This window comes from Palaemon carinicauda, chromosome 18 (genome assembly GCF_036898095.1).
Source record: "Palaemon carinicauda isolate YSFRI2023 chromosome 18, ASM3689809v2, whole genome shotgun sequence".
Lineage (NCBI taxonomy): Eukaryota > Metazoa > Arthropoda > Malacostraca > Decapoda > Palaemonidae > Palaemon > Palaemon carinicauda.
The window spans coordinates 51,844,685-51,861,054 of record NC_090742.1 but is presented as its reverse complement, the minus strand read 5'-3'; the positions used below and the strand labels follow the sequence as shown (position 1 = coordinate 51,861,054).

General features: G+C 43.3%; 1 protein-coding gene across 1 annotated transcript in view; it reads right to left on the bottom strand.

Moving 5' to 3' along the window:
- The window catches only part of LOC137657293 (son of sevenless homolog 2-like), a 454,104-nt gene that overhangs the window by 342,705 nt on the left and 95,029 nt on the right, over positions 1-16,370 (bottom strand). The window contains 2 exon segments of the mRNA XM_068391627.1: positions 10,090-10,229; positions 12,048-12,257. Coding sequence (XP_068247728.1) covers positions 10,090-10,229; positions 12,048-12,257 — 350 coding nt within the window.

Below are 16,370 nucleotides of genomic sequence, written 5' to 3'. Positions count from 1 at the left end.
CTATTTATAAGGGGTAACTCGCACATTTGGCAGGTGGATGTCCCTATCAATCTGCCTTTTGGCTTTACCCGGGGTCAATTTTTTTGAGTAGGTTAGTACCAAAAATAAGGAGACCCTAACACCTCGCTAAACCTTGCAAGTTCTGCGACCTACGCAAGCTGTGAGTTGAGCTATATGCAGTGTGACTGTCAAGGTGTAGGTTATTCAGAGTTTTGTAGGAAATAACCAAGTTGACCAAGACTTCCCCAATACCAACTCACTAGGGTATGGGGACGTAACGGTATTGACACAATATTAAGTACACAAGGGAGCTATGGTTTACCTGCAGTGGTTGGGGCCAGCTTGTCCAGAGAACCCAGGATGCCGCTTTCCCCAAAAGAGAGGAGGATGAAGAAAAGAAGAGCCAGTCATTCCTTTTCAATCACACAGACAAAAACCATTGCAACAGTGCCCTCAATCTCCTACTACTTGGTCCCATGAGGAGCTTGAAGTACTAAACCAGCTGTTGTGCAGTTACCACAGGACCAATAGAGAACGTATCGAATCTCCTGTGGGTCACGTCTTGCAGGTAATGAGCTGTGAAAGTTTTCCACATCCCTGCTTGTAGAACCTGTGTCATAGATTAATTCCTTTTGAAGGCCAAAGGCATGGCTATGCACATGACATTGTGAGCTCAGGGTTGACATGTTGGAGGAGATTCAGGATTCAGAGAGTGAATGGTGACTCTGCAAATCCATGCAGTGAGTGTTCTTGGTGATCTTCCTCAAGTTTCTCCCGGTGCTGAAGAAAAGCGCAGGCACCAAGGGCGGGATGCTGCTGTTCTCTTGAAGTAGAGCCTCAGACTCCTCCCTGGGCACAGTATCAGATGATCTGGATTGTCAGTTACTGAGCAGAGACTCGTTATTTGGAAGGAGTCAAATCTAGGACCCAACACCCTGGATTTTGAGTCTTGGCAACAAACTCGGGGACAAAGCCAAACGTTACCTCTCCCCATCCCCTTGAATGGGCAATGTCATATAAGAGACTATTTAGTTCACTAACTCGTTTGGCTGAGGTCAAGGCAAGCAGGAACACCGTCTTCAAAGTCTGTTGCCTGGCGTAATGGATAGTAGGGAGGCTTCTTTAGAGATCGGAGAACTTAAACCACATTCCAAGGGGGAGGTCTCACTTCCAACTAAGGACAGGGGACTTCGTAACTCTGTAAAGTCAGGAAAGTTCTAGCGACTAGGAGATGTCCATTCCTTTCAGTATGAAGGCAAGGCTCAAGGCTGAGCGATAGCCTTTCACTGTCGAAACTGAAAGGCGCATTTCCTCTCGCAAATACACGAGAAACTACACTTTTGCTGGAATGCGGCGAGATACCCCTTCCATGACAACAACCACAAAAGATACTTTGACTGGTAGACTGCTGTGTGCTTGTCTGAGTAGATTGTGTCATGGAAGGAATGCTCTTAGAGGCTCCATCAGGAGCTGCAGAAGGTCTGGAAACCATTCAGCATGATACCATAGGGGAGCTATGAGAGTCATTGATTCATTGATAGGTTGACCAATGTTCTGATCTTGAGAACCCTTCTCATCAGACAGAACGGGGGAAAGGCGTAAATGTCAATGTTGTCCAACCATTGTTGGAATGCCTCTTGCCAGAGAGCCTTAGGGTCTGGGACTGGGGAGCAGTACAGCGGGAGCCTAAGTTCAGGGCTGTTGCAAACAGATCCACAAATGGAGAACCCCACAAATTCAGGACTTTGTTGGCTACTAGTTGATCCAAAGACCATTCGGTACCCACTACCTGAGATGCTCTGCTCACTTTGTTGGCAAGCACATTCCTTTTGCCGGAATGAAGCGGGCTGATAGTGGCACAGAGTGGACTTCGGCCCATCTCAATATCTCTAATGCTACATGGGATAAGGGCTGCAAAAAAGTACATCCTTGTTTGTTGATGTAAGCCGTTACTGTGGTTTTGTCTCTCATCACCACCACTGAGTGGCCCACCAGGAACTGATGGAACTGTTGAAGAGCCAGAAAGATGGCCTTCTTCTCGAAGACATTTATGTGAAGGTACTTTTCGGACTCTGACCAGAAGCATGAGGTCATGATGTGCAGCACGTGGGGCCCCCACCCTTCTTTTGATGCGTCGGAAAATTGCATCAAGTCCGGGGGAGGACGAGAAGATCTACAGCCGCTACCTCTAGGATGTTTCCCTCCTTGAGAGGACTTATTGCCTTTCTTATCTTTGGTCGAAAAGGACTTCTTTGACACCTCTTTCTTCACTGCCGCTTTGCTTGTAGAGGCTTTAGGCTGGTTGGACTGCAGACTTGGTGGTCAGTAGGGACGGGATGCTGGGGCCCTGTGGAGGAGAGAGTCCTGGTGGGACTTCCTCAACCTTTCTGCAGCTTGCTCGATGTCCCAGGGCTCGAACAAAGAGGAACCCTCCAGAGAGGAGTTCCTGAGCCTTACAATCTCAGCATTAGGGACTTAGTGATGGAACTTCTAAGATACAGAGTCCCTGCGTTTGAGGATGGTGTTGGCCCACAAGTTCACCTCTTGGTAGGCCAAGAACTCGATAGTTCGGGTACCTGAGAGAAGAAACGTCTCCATCGCCTTCTAGGTACTTTCTTAGGAAAAATCCTCCGTCCATACTAGGATTCCCAAGGATCTTAACCACAGATCCAGCCTCAAAGTAGCTTATCTTGGTTAAGGATCTCCACCGCCGAGAACGTGACCTGATGGTCGGAAAGTCTCTCCGGAGAGACCCCCTTAGTCAGCTCCTCAAAGGAATGATGAAGAGGAAGAGCTGGTTGAGGCTCGTCCAGACCTCATAATACCTCCTCTGCTGGACACAAGGTGGGGGGAGGAGCTTGGCAGATAAACCTGATCAAAGGGAGGAGGAGAGCTTGGAGAGCTGATAAGCGATCTTATGCCAACCACTCAAGGCAGGGCTGCACTGGACTTGGTGGGCTTTTGAGTGCCAAAGACACAGTCTAAGACCATGTCTTTGCCCTCATGAGGAGCTAACTCTGGGTAAGACAACCCATTGAGGGCCCTCATCAAAGTCAGAACATGCCAAAAGGTGTGTTCAGATTCCTTCTGTTCTCCTTCTGAAGAGGGGCTGGCAGTCAAGTTTCCATCACCCACCACCGGGAACTCGTCTCAAGGGTAGGTCGTAGTCCAGATTAGGACAGCCGACTGTTCTGACACCCTCTGCGGGTCCGGAGGTCCTCGAAGAGGACTTGGGCAACTTCTTGGAGTCCTTGAACTCCTTACGAGGAGGGAGGTAGGTTTCCAGCATTGAAGACCTTGATGGTCTGGCTTTCCTGGAAAACTCTGTAGAAGTGACACTATTGTCACAGGAAAGGTCCTCTTCAAAATATGGTTGTGGGGAGTCTGGAACGGACTCCTCCTCACGCAATACTCTCGGCAGAAGGGACGAAGCCAGCCTTGAGAGCATAACAGGTGTCAACTTTATCCTTGATGAAGTTGTGACCTCAGGAACTCCTTTTTTCCTCTACAGGATGGAAACAGCCGAGGTTCCTTGCCATGTGTCTACTGGAACCGAAGGTCGCGGAGGGTTCTCAGGGACTTCCGAAGAACGAGCCAAAAGAGGAGGTCCAAAAACCTGCATCACTCCCCTAACGACAGATCCGAATCATGGCTGTCTGCCGACGCTGGCGCTGTCTGATAAATCCCCTGAAGGGAAGAAAGCTGAAGGCTCCCTCTGAGGAGTCTTGTATGGCGCTGAAGATCTGTTCTTTAGGCCGGTAACTTTGGGATCCTGAATTCCCTAGATTGCCTCTTTCCTCCTTCCCCACCAGTCCCGATAATATACGTTTGCGAGAAGGGGAATGGGGCAACTGTGACCTGTAGGGAGGAATTCTGCTTTTCCTCGGAGAGAAGACCGATGTTCTGGGAGGCGACGACCTACCTTTCCGTTCCTGCTCCTTTCCTATGCGATCACCTACCTGTGGCTTAAGAGGCCTGCTGCGACTTCATGGATGTCGAAGGATGATGGTGGCTGCTGTCTTTTGCCTTGAGCTCTACCTGTTGAGCAACCCTAGGTTGCTGAAGTGCTGGAAGGTATTTCTGCGTCGGCAAGCGATGCCGCAATGGTGAATGCTGATGAGCGTTTGAGAGCGTTTGAGAGTGGGAGCGCGCCGACGCGTAGGCGAACGCTGACCAACTGGCGATCGTTGGTGAGATGGCAAGCGTTGACGCGTTGGTGAACGCTGACAAGTTGGTGAGAGTCGACGAGTAGGAAAATGCTGATGCATGGGCGATGGGCTGACACTTTGGAGAGCGATGATGCAGCACTGATTGCTAATATGCGAGCGAGCGTTGACGTGACGAAAGCCGACGCTTGGGCGAGCGCTGACAAGCGCTTGCTGGAGAAACCTCCCTAGGAGACTTACATGACACTAGGTCGTGGGCTGTCAGAACGAGGGTGGGTGAAAGCCGTTCTGATGCAACGCATTACTTCAGTGAACGATGAAGCGTGGAGATCCGACACGTTGGTTGGCGATGGTCAGTATGAGGAAGATGGTCTGTAACCTCAGGACAAGCAGGTGATTGACGAGCAGGCGATTGACGCGCAGGTGATTGACGACCAGGTAAATGATGAGCAGGCAATGGAAGAGTAGGCGATCGACAAGCAGTAGGACGACGGGAACCAGAACCAGGAGATTGAGCAGGAGACGGACAAGCAGGAGGTCAGCGAGTAGGCGATCGGGGAGACGACAGTTGACGTGCAGCTGGTCGATGATCAGGAGAAGGGATATGCCCTTTAGAAGGGTAAATATTCTCTTAAGGGAATCATGAGCGATCCTTCGGCAGGGAATCACTAACAGAAGTTCGGTGACGAGCAGCAAAGTCGGCAGGGGGAGGAAGAAGCAGGAGAGGCAGGAGAGTCAGCCGGCAGGACAGCAGACAAGTTCTCTGAAACCATAATGTCGACAAGGGCCAGAGGATCCACCTCTTAAGTCGAAGAACGTTGCAAACCAGCACCCCGGTGAAGCAGCTACAACAGAACCTTGGAGAGCAGACCCGGCAAACTAAAGGAAGGCCAAACATGTAACAAAGGAGAAAGTGACAAGAACCCCCTAGGGGAGAGGCGAGGCTGCTTCGCTAGGGGAAGCGACACCGCCTCTCGAGAACCGAGGTTGTCAAGGAGTTAAGCGGCCTACATTACTGCTCGATTATTCCCAGGAGGAGGCCAAACGAACAGGAGCTTCAGAGGAAGGTTGGGAAGCGGAAGCAGCAGTCTTGGGTTTCTTTTGCTTCAAAGCACTGTATTGTAACCTCCAAAATAGAAGAATCGCGGTTAGATTTCATTCTACGCTGTCGCCCAAACCTTTCCCACTTGGAGGCAGACCACTCCCTACATTCTTTACCCTTATCAAAATCACTACACCATTGAACCCTGCAGATCGGGCAAAGGCTGTGAGGGATCAGTTTCCTCGGCGGACATGAAGGTACCGCGGGGGATGCCCTCAAGGCCAGGGTAGGTACACATATCCGCAGGGAACGAGTCAACACAAGACACAAAAACTGAAAAAGAAACAAAACATATTAATGGCAGTACAAAAATGCGAGGATGAGTGGCATTATCATCCGAGCCAAAAGCAAAGTGAAGCACAGTCAAAGGTGTGTGAGTGGGAGGGGTAGTACCCCCCTAATCCCCCCCTAACAAGGGGGATGGGTAGTTAACTCTCGCTAAAGGCTCATCCTTTCAGCTTCGCCGAAAGAATACCCCTTATAAATATCGTAGATTTGTATTAAAGTTACAGAACTATTTCACATGAGGTTGGTTTCAAGATAAATAGATGAAAATCAGAGATGATGAGAATGAAATATGCAATGGAAGATGAAATATCATTGAAAAGAGAAAGGATTAATGAGGTAGAATCATTTAAATATTTAGGAACTACGATCTCTAATGGAGGGTCTTTAGAATTAGAATTCAAAGAACGACTGAAAAAAGCAAACCCGACAATGGCCTGGTTAAGTAAAATTGGGAATCAAATCATCTGAAATTACACATAAAAATCAGACAATATCAGTTTAGTGCGATCAGAATTGCTGTAAGGACATGAGTTGTGGTATGACAATGAAACAATATCCAACAGATTTTGTAGATTTGAGAACAAAGCCCTCAGAACAATATGACAAATTTGGAAATAATTTGAATTTTTCCTAGTGATACACCTTTACCTATTTACAAGGGTATTACTTTCGGCAAAGCTAAAAGGTCGAGCCATTAAAATTTGGCGAGGGTTAACTACCCATCCCATTAGTAACGGGGGTAGGGGTGTAGCTAGCTATTCCTCCTACTCACACACCTGACTGTGCTTCACTTTCCTTGGAGGTAGGACTTCAAGGGGGACAGGGTTGGCGGGTAACTTTGTATAAATAGCCAAATGTTTGTATCATTAGGGAAAATACAAATTATTTCCAAATCTGTCATTTGGTCCGTAACTGAAATACAGACCTACCCTATTTATAGGGGTGACTCACCCATTAGGAGGGTGGATGTCCATGTCAATCTGCCTTTTTGCCTTTACCCGGGGTATCTTTTTTTATGAATAGGTTAGTACAAAAAATAAGGAGACGCTAATACCTTGCTAAACCTTGCTACGACGCAAGGTCTGCGGTCTACGCAAGCTGTGTGTTTAGATATAAGCAATGGGACTCTAGGTAAAAGTTATTCCGAGTCTTGTAAGAAATAACAATTGGCCAAGACTTTCCCAATACCACCTCACTAGGGTAAGGGGACGTAACAGTATTGACCCAATAATAGATATACAAGGGAGCCATGGTTTACCTACAGTGGTTGAGGCCAGCTTGTCCAGAGAACCCAGGATGCTACTTTTCCCAAGAGAGGCGAGGATGAAGAAAAGAGAGCCAGTCATTTCTTTTCATTCACACAGACTAAAACCAGGTAACAGTGCCCTCAACCTTCTGCTACTTGTCCGATAAGAAGCTACAGGTATTAAACCAGCTGTGGTATAGCCATCACAAGACCAATAGAGAATGTATCGAGTCTCCTGTGGGTCACTTCTTGAAGGTAATGGGCTGTGAAAGTTCTCTGGCACTTCCACAACCTTGCTTGTAGAACTTGCGTCATAGAGTAATTTCTTTTGAAGGCCAGGGATGTAGCTATGCCCATGACATCGTGAGCTCTGGGTCGACATGTTGGAGGAGGATCGGGATTCAGAGCGTAATCAATGACTGCGAATCCATGCAGGGATGGTGTTCTTGGTGATCCTCCTCGTTTCTCCCGATACTGACGAAAAGCGCAAGCACCAAAGGGTGGGCTGCTGCTGTTCTCGAGGTAGAGCCTCAATTCCTCACTGGGCACAGTAACAGATTATCTGGATCGTCAGTTACGGAGCGGCGACTCGTTATCCAGAATGAGTTGAATCTAGGATCCAACACCCCTGGATTCTGAGTCTTGGCAACAAACTTAGGGACGAAGCTGAACGTTATCTTTCTCCATCCCCTTGAATAAGCAATGTCGTATGAGAGACCAGGAAGTTCCCTGACTCCTTTGGCCGAGGCCAGGCTGAGTATGAACACTGTCTTCAAAGTCAGGTGGCGAACTGTTGCCTGACGTAATGGTTCGTAGGGAGGCCTCTTTGGAGATCGAAGAACTCTAACCACGCTCCAAGGGGGGAGGTCTCACTTCTCACTTCCGACAGAGGACAAGTAAGTTTGCATATGTGAAAAGAAAGTTCTAACGATGAGATGTCCATTCCTTTCAGTTTGAAGGCAAGGCTCAAGGCTTGGCGATAGACTTTCACTCTCGAAACTAAAAGGTACATTTCCAACCGCAAATACATGAGGAACTCCGCTATTGTTGGAATAGTGGCATCGAATGGAGAGATATCTCTTCCATGATACCAGCGACAAAAGATATTCCATTTCCTGGTAGACTTCTGCAGAGGATTTCTGCAGATATCCAGACATCCTCTTCGCAACTTGTTGCAAAAATCCTCTCTGAGTGAGGAGATGCTGGATAGTTTCCATGCGTGAAGTCCTAGCAAAGCTATGGCTTTGTGGTAGCTGTTGACGTGTGGTTGTCTGAGTAGATCGTGTCATGGAGGGAGTTCTCTTGGAGCTGCATAAGGTCCGGAAATCATTCAGCATGATGCCAGTGGAGCTATGAGAGCCCTTGAGAGGTTAACCGATGTTCTGGCCTTGTTGAATACCTTTCTCATCAGACAGAACAGGGTAAGGCATAACGTCAATGTTGTACCACCGTTGTTGAAATGCATCTCGCCAGAGAGCCTTGGAGTCTGGGACAGGGGAGTAGTACAGTACAGCGGGAGCCTGAAGTTCAGGGCCGTGGTGAACAGATCCACAAACGGAGAACCCCAAAAAATCAGGACTTTGTTGGCTACTAAATGATCCAAAGACCATTCGGTACCCATGACCTGAGATGCTCTGCTCAGATTGTCGTCAAGCACATGCCTCTTGCCTGGAATGAAGAGGGCTGATAACAGCACCGAGTGGACTTCGGCCCATCTCAGTATTTATACTACTATATGGGATAGCGGCTTAGAAAAAGTACCTCCTTGTTTGTTGATGTAAGCCACTACTGTGGTCTTTTCACTCATCACCACTACTTAAGTGGCCCGCCGAAACTAATGGGGGAACTGTTGAAGGACTAAAAAGATGGCCTTCATCTCTTAAGAAATTTATGTGGAGGTACTTTTTGGACTCTGACCAAAGGACCGAGGTTGTGTGGTGCAGCAAGTGGGCCCAGCCCTTTCTTTTGATGCATAGAAGAACAGCATTAAGTCCAAAGGAAGGACGAGAAGATCTACACCCCCCCTCAGATATTAGTCTGCCACCCAAAATTCGAGGTCCATCCATTCTTCTGGTCCTATGGGGATCACAATGTCTAGGGAATCAAAGTACTAATTCCAATTGGACTTCAGTCGCCACTGGAGAGATCAAGTCCTGAGGCAACCGTTGAGACTAGATGGGCCAGGGATGATAGGTGTCCGAGGAGAATAGCCACTTCTGGGCTGGGAGTTCTCGTCTGAGAAAAGTTCTTGCGACCTTTCTCAGCATCGTTATCCTGTAGACTGATGGGAAGGCTTTATGGAGATTGGTGTCTAAAATCATTCCTAGGTATACCAGTTTCTGAGTGGGAGGCAGGGAAGATTTCTCAAGATTCACCATGATCCCCAGATCTTGGCAAAGCCTCAGAAGTTTGTCTGTGCTGAAGAAGGATTGCCACAGAGTCTGCTAGAATAAGCCAGTTATCCAGATAACAGAGGAGACGGATGCTGATGCTGTAAGCCCAGGATGATACTAGGGCGAATTCTCTGGAATGAATCTGAAATATTTCCTTGAAGATGGATGGTTTGGGATCTAAAAGTATGCGTCCTTTAGGTCCAACATGCATAAGACCTGTTGTCTTTCCACTTGTCAAAACTTCTTCAACCTGGTGTGGACTTCAACCCGATGGGACAGCTACTTTGCGGGTCCCTTGGTATCGGAGCGCATTGACGCTGGCTCTTGACCAGTGGACGGAAAGATGAATGAACGGAACACAATACCTACGTAAGGACTCTTCCCTGGGAGAGAACTCAGTCTGAACTGATGAAGTGGGAAAGGCAATGCTTGACCTTACCCTGGATACCAGAGAGTGATGCTGTTCCTTAGAACTACTTCGTTCTGAAGAACATTGACAATGGTTAAGGGCTGGTTATTGTGGCTGCTGTGCAGTCGCAAAGTGCTAGCAAGTAGTCATCTGTTGACAAGCTGCTGATGGGGACTGCAGATTGCCTGCCGATCGTTTAGTGGATCAGCGTGATGGCGAAAGGTGATTAGCGAAGAGGGTGTTGTTTGCCTTCCGATCTTTCTGCAGAGCGACATGCAAAAGTTTCAAACCTTGTCCTAAGATATATGCGAGCATGCATAGTACTAACTTGGAAAGTAAGATGAAGTATCTAGCAAAGTAAACAAAATTTCATCACAAAAAGCAGCTACTCACATTAAAAGCTACTTAAATTCAAAGATAACCTTCTAATGACAAAAACACAGTATGAAGGAAAATTTAAAAAATACATTGCTTATCATACTTACTTTAATTTTCTTTTAAGATACTGAGCATAAGGGGAGTTCTGAATGTTACGTTCTAACTGACTTTGAAGGGGCCATAACAGTCCTTTTACTTGTTCTAGAGAATCTCTTCCTTCTTCTGATTCTGTCAAACTTAATAACACCTGAAAAAAAGATAATCTTGAATCAATCTCTTACAAAATTACACATGCAAAATATAATTATGAGTACCATATATATATATATATATATATATATATATATATATATATATATATATATATATATATATATATATATATATACATATACATATATATATATATATATATATATACTATATATATATATATATATAAATATATATATATATATATATACATATATATATATATATATATATATATATATATATATATATATATATATATATATATATATATATATATATATATATATATATATATATATATATATATATATATATATATATATATATAAATACATATTTATATATATATATATATATATATATATATATATATATATATATACGTATTGTTCTACAGCTTTAGTAAGGCTCCAAGTTTCTGAGGCATAAGCTAATAGTGGTAGGACCATCTGATTAACTATATTTCTTTTTAGAGAGAGTGGCATTCTACTTCTCACAATCTCATTTTTATTAGAAGCTCTCCAACCCAAAGCTTATCCTTCTTTTAATCTTGGTCTCGTGTCCTGAGGAAACACTTATGGTCTGTTCTAAGCAAGCTACATATATTCATTAACAATCTGCATAACCCTTATTTGTTGTCCAACTGCATTTTCATTTAACACTGTCTTAGTCTTACTCATTTTCATTTTCAGTCCTACATTTCTTTCTCTATTCAAATCTTCTATCATCTTGCAATTACTCCCGTGATTCACTAAATAGACTTATGTCATCTGTAAATCTTGAGTTGTTAAGGTATTCCCCATGAATATAAATCCTATGTTTTCCCAATCTATATTCATAAAAACTTCTCGACATGCTGAGAATAATTTTGGAGATGAGATCTCCCTGTCAAACTCCTTTCTCAATTGGAATTTTCTCACTACCTTTACACAGTCTTAGGATTATTGTACTTTCTGTATAGATATTTTAGTGTTCTAACTTATTATTCATGTAGAGTATTCATTTTCTTTGAAGGGCTTTCATTACTGCTGAAGTTTTGACAAAATCAAAAGCTTCCTCATACTCTATAAATACCATACATAATGGTTTGTCATACTCACATTTTTTTAATTAGCTGGTTAATAACATGAATATAGTCAGTTATTGAATACCCACTTCTAAAGCCTACCTGCTCTCTTGGTTGATTAAAGTCTAGTTGTCTTCCTATTAAGCATAATATGTTTTTAGTACATAATTTACATATTATAGAGAGTAAATTTACTAGGCAGTAATTTTTCAGGTCTTCTGTCTCTATAACTTGTGAATTAGTATAATGGTAATGCTTTTCCCTGCTCTGTATTCTTGCAAACATGTTGTTTGAAGTTCAGCAAATTTCTCTATTATGAAATCTCCTCCATCTATTAATAAATTAATAGTTAGTCCACCTTCTCCAGCTGCTGTGTTTCTTTTCATGACTTTTATACTTTCTTTACTTCTCCAACTGTTATTTTTGGTAGCAGCTCGGGTCATTTTATTATTTCTATTCAAAGCTATTTCCTATACTGTATTACTATTGTATAGTATTGTGTAGAAGTCACAGCAATTTTAATCACTCACTCACTCACTCTCTACTCGCCTTAATTCAAAAGAATAACGTTCAAACATTATTTGTTCAGAGTTCGGGTATGTTAGCCCTCTAAGGATGCACTACTTATGCCCTTCTGAAATGTTGGAAGCATCTAATATGCTTATACATCTTTCATGTCTTTAAACATGACAAAATGTGATAGTTAATAACAAAGAAAACATAGTATTCTGATAGTTTACATACCTCTACATATTTGAAAAAGGTTGAGATGTGAAAAACAGGTACAAGCAGCAACTTGGGCAAATAGTACTTCACAGCTTCTTTGAAGCCATGTCCAGCACTAATAAGGGCATCACTCACATCTGGCCGGCTGACAACCTCCATTAACATGTCAGCACAACCTTGTCTTAATACATCACTTGCATATTTACCGTACACGTCAAACTCGGCACCCTAAAAAAAGTTGTTTTTCATTAATATCACCAGATTCTCATAGAAATAAATTAGTGTACCTTATAAAACAGTTGAATATTTAATCACATACAAAATATTACATTGCAAATGCCTTAGCTATGATTAACTGAAAATAAATGAACCATTAAATCTAATATATCCATCTTTGGATTAACAGCTTCTATAACAAACATTAGGTAGAGCAAACTTATAATGATCATAAATAGTATAACCGAATTGTTTTTAAACTTCTACAATCATATTACGACCAGGACTATCTATCAAGATTTAAAATGTGTAGCCTCTGCAGGACATGTTACAGAAGTTAGTTAATTTTTTTTAAAGTAATTAAGGGAAACAAAAAAATAGAAATGTCGCTGGAGGAAAAAAGATGATCCAAAGAACATTTAGTTGTGTTTAATGCAGGGACACAGAGGAAAGAGGTGGATAAGGTTAGGAATGAACACGTGGGGACCGCGTGGAGACAAAGGGTCGGGGGACACAAAGGGTCGCACTGGGTGAAGAGCGCGCGGCGAGATGTCAATCACGTCGCGACCAGAAACTTACTGACGACCGAGACCTGGCCGAGCACGCTCTCTAACCCTGGGTCGCCTCATGGCGCGTATTTATCCACCAGAGGTACCCACTATAGAAAACGGAGATAGGGGAAACTACACAAAATTCTGGTCGGTTGGGAGGAAATCCCAGATACTCCTAAGAAAGTAGTTCGAGGTAAGTACTCCGCGTTGGAACAAAAAGTAATTAAACAATAGGTTACAATATTGCAAAACCTAGGAAGAGGCAATACAAAAATAATATACATTTGTTCTTTTTTTTTCTATGCCGGCTACCGCCCAAATTTGGGAGAAGTGCAATGGTAGGTAGATAATAGACTCAGCCTGTATGCAGCATGCCATAGCATGCATATTGACATTCACCAATAAATTTTTTCTGTAGAATTTCCAATTGGCCAACACTGTACAGTATTAAATCGTGGGTGGCTTAAAACGTACAGTCTATCTTATTGTTAGAGAGTGAAGCTGGTCATGAGAGAGGAATGGGGTCATCAACTATATATACCTACTTTTCCCCTTCTATTGGTAATCTAATTCATGTCTCATCTTAATTCACCACTCTCTTTCAAACACGCTGAAGATGTTCAAGACACCAGTTCAAACACATAACCTTATTTCAAAATAACAAGCAATGGCATCCTGATTTTGTCTTTCAAATTTTGCTAACGCTTAGTATTATTGAAATTCGCTTCTTCCAGAACTTTCAATACATAATCAAAATGCACAGAAGCCCCTGCCAATCCCCTTTTTTTACCTTATTTCTGGCTTTTATAAAAATTCTTGCTTCTCGGCCTCTCCACATCTATTTTCTTAAAGTTCAGTGAGTTCTACATTTTGTTAGTTTCTCCAGCTTCAATGGAATTTCAAATGATGACTTCATTTCCTAAAATTAAGACTGTCTCGGGTTTGGTATCCTTGACTGCTTGAGTTGTGGTCCACAAATAATAAATTTTAAAGGTAACCACCTTGAGAGGATCATCAAACAAGGTAATTGTTTTCCAGAATTCTCTGCCGAGCACTAAAATCACAATGAATTTCTTGATGATTGCTAGGGCAGCCACGTGTTTAGGCAGCAGCCAAGTATGGTTGAAGAGTGCTACACAGGGCAGCACTTGTATCAGTGGAGAGGGATGTAGAAACTCCTTCATTTATATTCAGGGATTAAGGTTGATGTCTCCAGTGGGGGGCTGACAATAACTTTGATAATACTGTGTTCACTAAAATATTATCCAGCAAGCACAACAAACAAATTGAAAGAAAAAGTACCTTTGGACAGAGTGACAGAACCATCTGGAACTTACATGTATACAGTACAGTGCTCTATAGAGTGATTGAGGGTCACCCATCAATCACATGCCTACGTTATATCAGATATTTCACTTATGGTCAAATTGTATCAATTCTCACCTGAAACATAATATCTAAGACACACAAGTAAAATAATTTCAACTCATATCTCGTCTATGATGATAAAGTCTCCCGTTTCTCTAAACATGCAAATCTACAACTGTAATTGAACCAGGCTGTCTCCTTAATACAATGATTAAAATGAAAAATACAGTTATTCATATTTTGACAGGATTTCATTTAAAACAACAGCAGGGTTAACGGTGACCAATCTAGACACAAAAGATCACTCTCAATGCCATGTCCATCTGCTTGAAATTTCATATAACATAATGTAAATATTACCAAGATTATAAGTTTTGGGGTGTTTGAATGTGCGTGGATGTAGTACGATAGAGTAAAAGATGTGAGATTGGAAGTATGTTTAGGAATAGAAAAATGGATATCTTGGCTTGTGTGAGACAAAGATAAAAGGGAAAGGTGAAGTAAATGTTTGGTGGTATGTCTGATAGAGTGTCTGGGATTGAAAGGGGAAGAGCAAGAGAAGGTGTGGCTTTATTGCTGAGTGAATGGATGACAGGTAAAGTAGTGGAATGGAAGAAGATATCATCTAAGTTAATGTGGGTTAGGGTTAGGTTGGGTAGGGAATGTTGGGCTTTTGTCAGAGCGTATGGGCCAGGTTGTGAGAAAAGTGAAGAAGAGCGGAATGATTTCTGGAATGAATTAACTAGGTGTGTAGGACTGAGTAGAAGGAATTGTGTAGTTGTCATGGGTGACTTAAATGCTAGAGTGGGTGTTGGAGAAGTAGAAGGTGTTATTGGGAAGTATGGCGTACCAGGTGAAAATGAGTGGTGAGAGACTGGTAGATGTGTGTTGAGCAAGAGATGGTGATAAGTTCTAGCTTTTTCGAAAAGAAAGATAAAAATAACAAATTTGGAAATAATTTGTATTTTTCCTAGTATACAAACCTGGAGCTATTTATAATAGGGTATTACTTTTGGCGCAGCTGAAAGACGAGCCATGATAATTTTAGTGAGGGATAACTACCCCATCCGCTAGTTAGCCGGTAGGGGGTGGGGTAGACTGGCTACCCCGCTCACTCCCACCTCTCGGCTGAGTAACCACTTTGCTTTATGGCAGGACTTCTCGGGGGACAGGGTGGCGGGCCAATTTGTATAAATAGCTCCAGGTTTGTAAGTTAGGAAAAATACAAATTATTTCCAAATTTGTTATTTGTTCCGATACAGATACAAACCTTCGCTATTTATAATAGGGTGACTTACTCTTAGGAGGGAGGAAGTCCTCACCAACTGGCCTTGGTCATGACCTGGGGTCCTCTCTATTTCAATCTGTGATCAATAGTAGAAGGGACCCTACCCTCGCTAAAATCAAGTGCCGATATGAGGTAATGCACTGATAGCGGCCTGCAGAAGCTTGTGTGTGAGTGGAACTAACAGTGTGGCTTGTCTTTAACATAGGAACTTGAGTACAGAACCTATTGTTCTTAAAGACTTACCCAATACCCTCCCTCTAAAAGGTATTGGGGACGTAACAAAGTATTCTTCTATACTTAGGAGGCAAAAGGGAAATGGGCCTTACCTGCAGCAAGGCGAGGTCAGCTATGCTGAGGCTTGCGGAGCTGTTTTCCTCAGAGGGGAGAAGGTGAAAGGAAGAAAGGAGCCAGACATTCTTACTCATTTACCCCAGACTAATCCGGGTAGCCTCAGCCCTCAACCCTCTGCTACTTGTCCATCAAGGAGCCCGAGGTGTTTAGACCATTTGTTGTGCGACCACCACAGAACCAATGGAAAAGGTCTCCATGTTCTTGTGGGTTATGTCTTTGCAGGTAGTGGGTCGTGAAGGTCGATTGACACTTCCACATGCCCACTTAAAGTATCTGCACCACAGAGTAGTTTCTTAAACGCCAGGGACATAGCATCGCCAGTGACGTTACGAGCTCTGGGTCTTAGGATGGAGGAGAGTCTAGATTAAGAGTAACCTCAATTACCTTCCAATCCCAGAGGGGAAGGAAATCCTTGAGGTCCTCCTCTTGCACGCAGATATGTACTTGTCCATTTGTGCTAGCGCATGCGTATTCTCTGCCTCCAGGAAACGTTTGCAACGAATCCAGTTGCGGGAATAATGTATATGCGACAAATCGCAACATTATTGCCGAAAGAATTTTGATCGT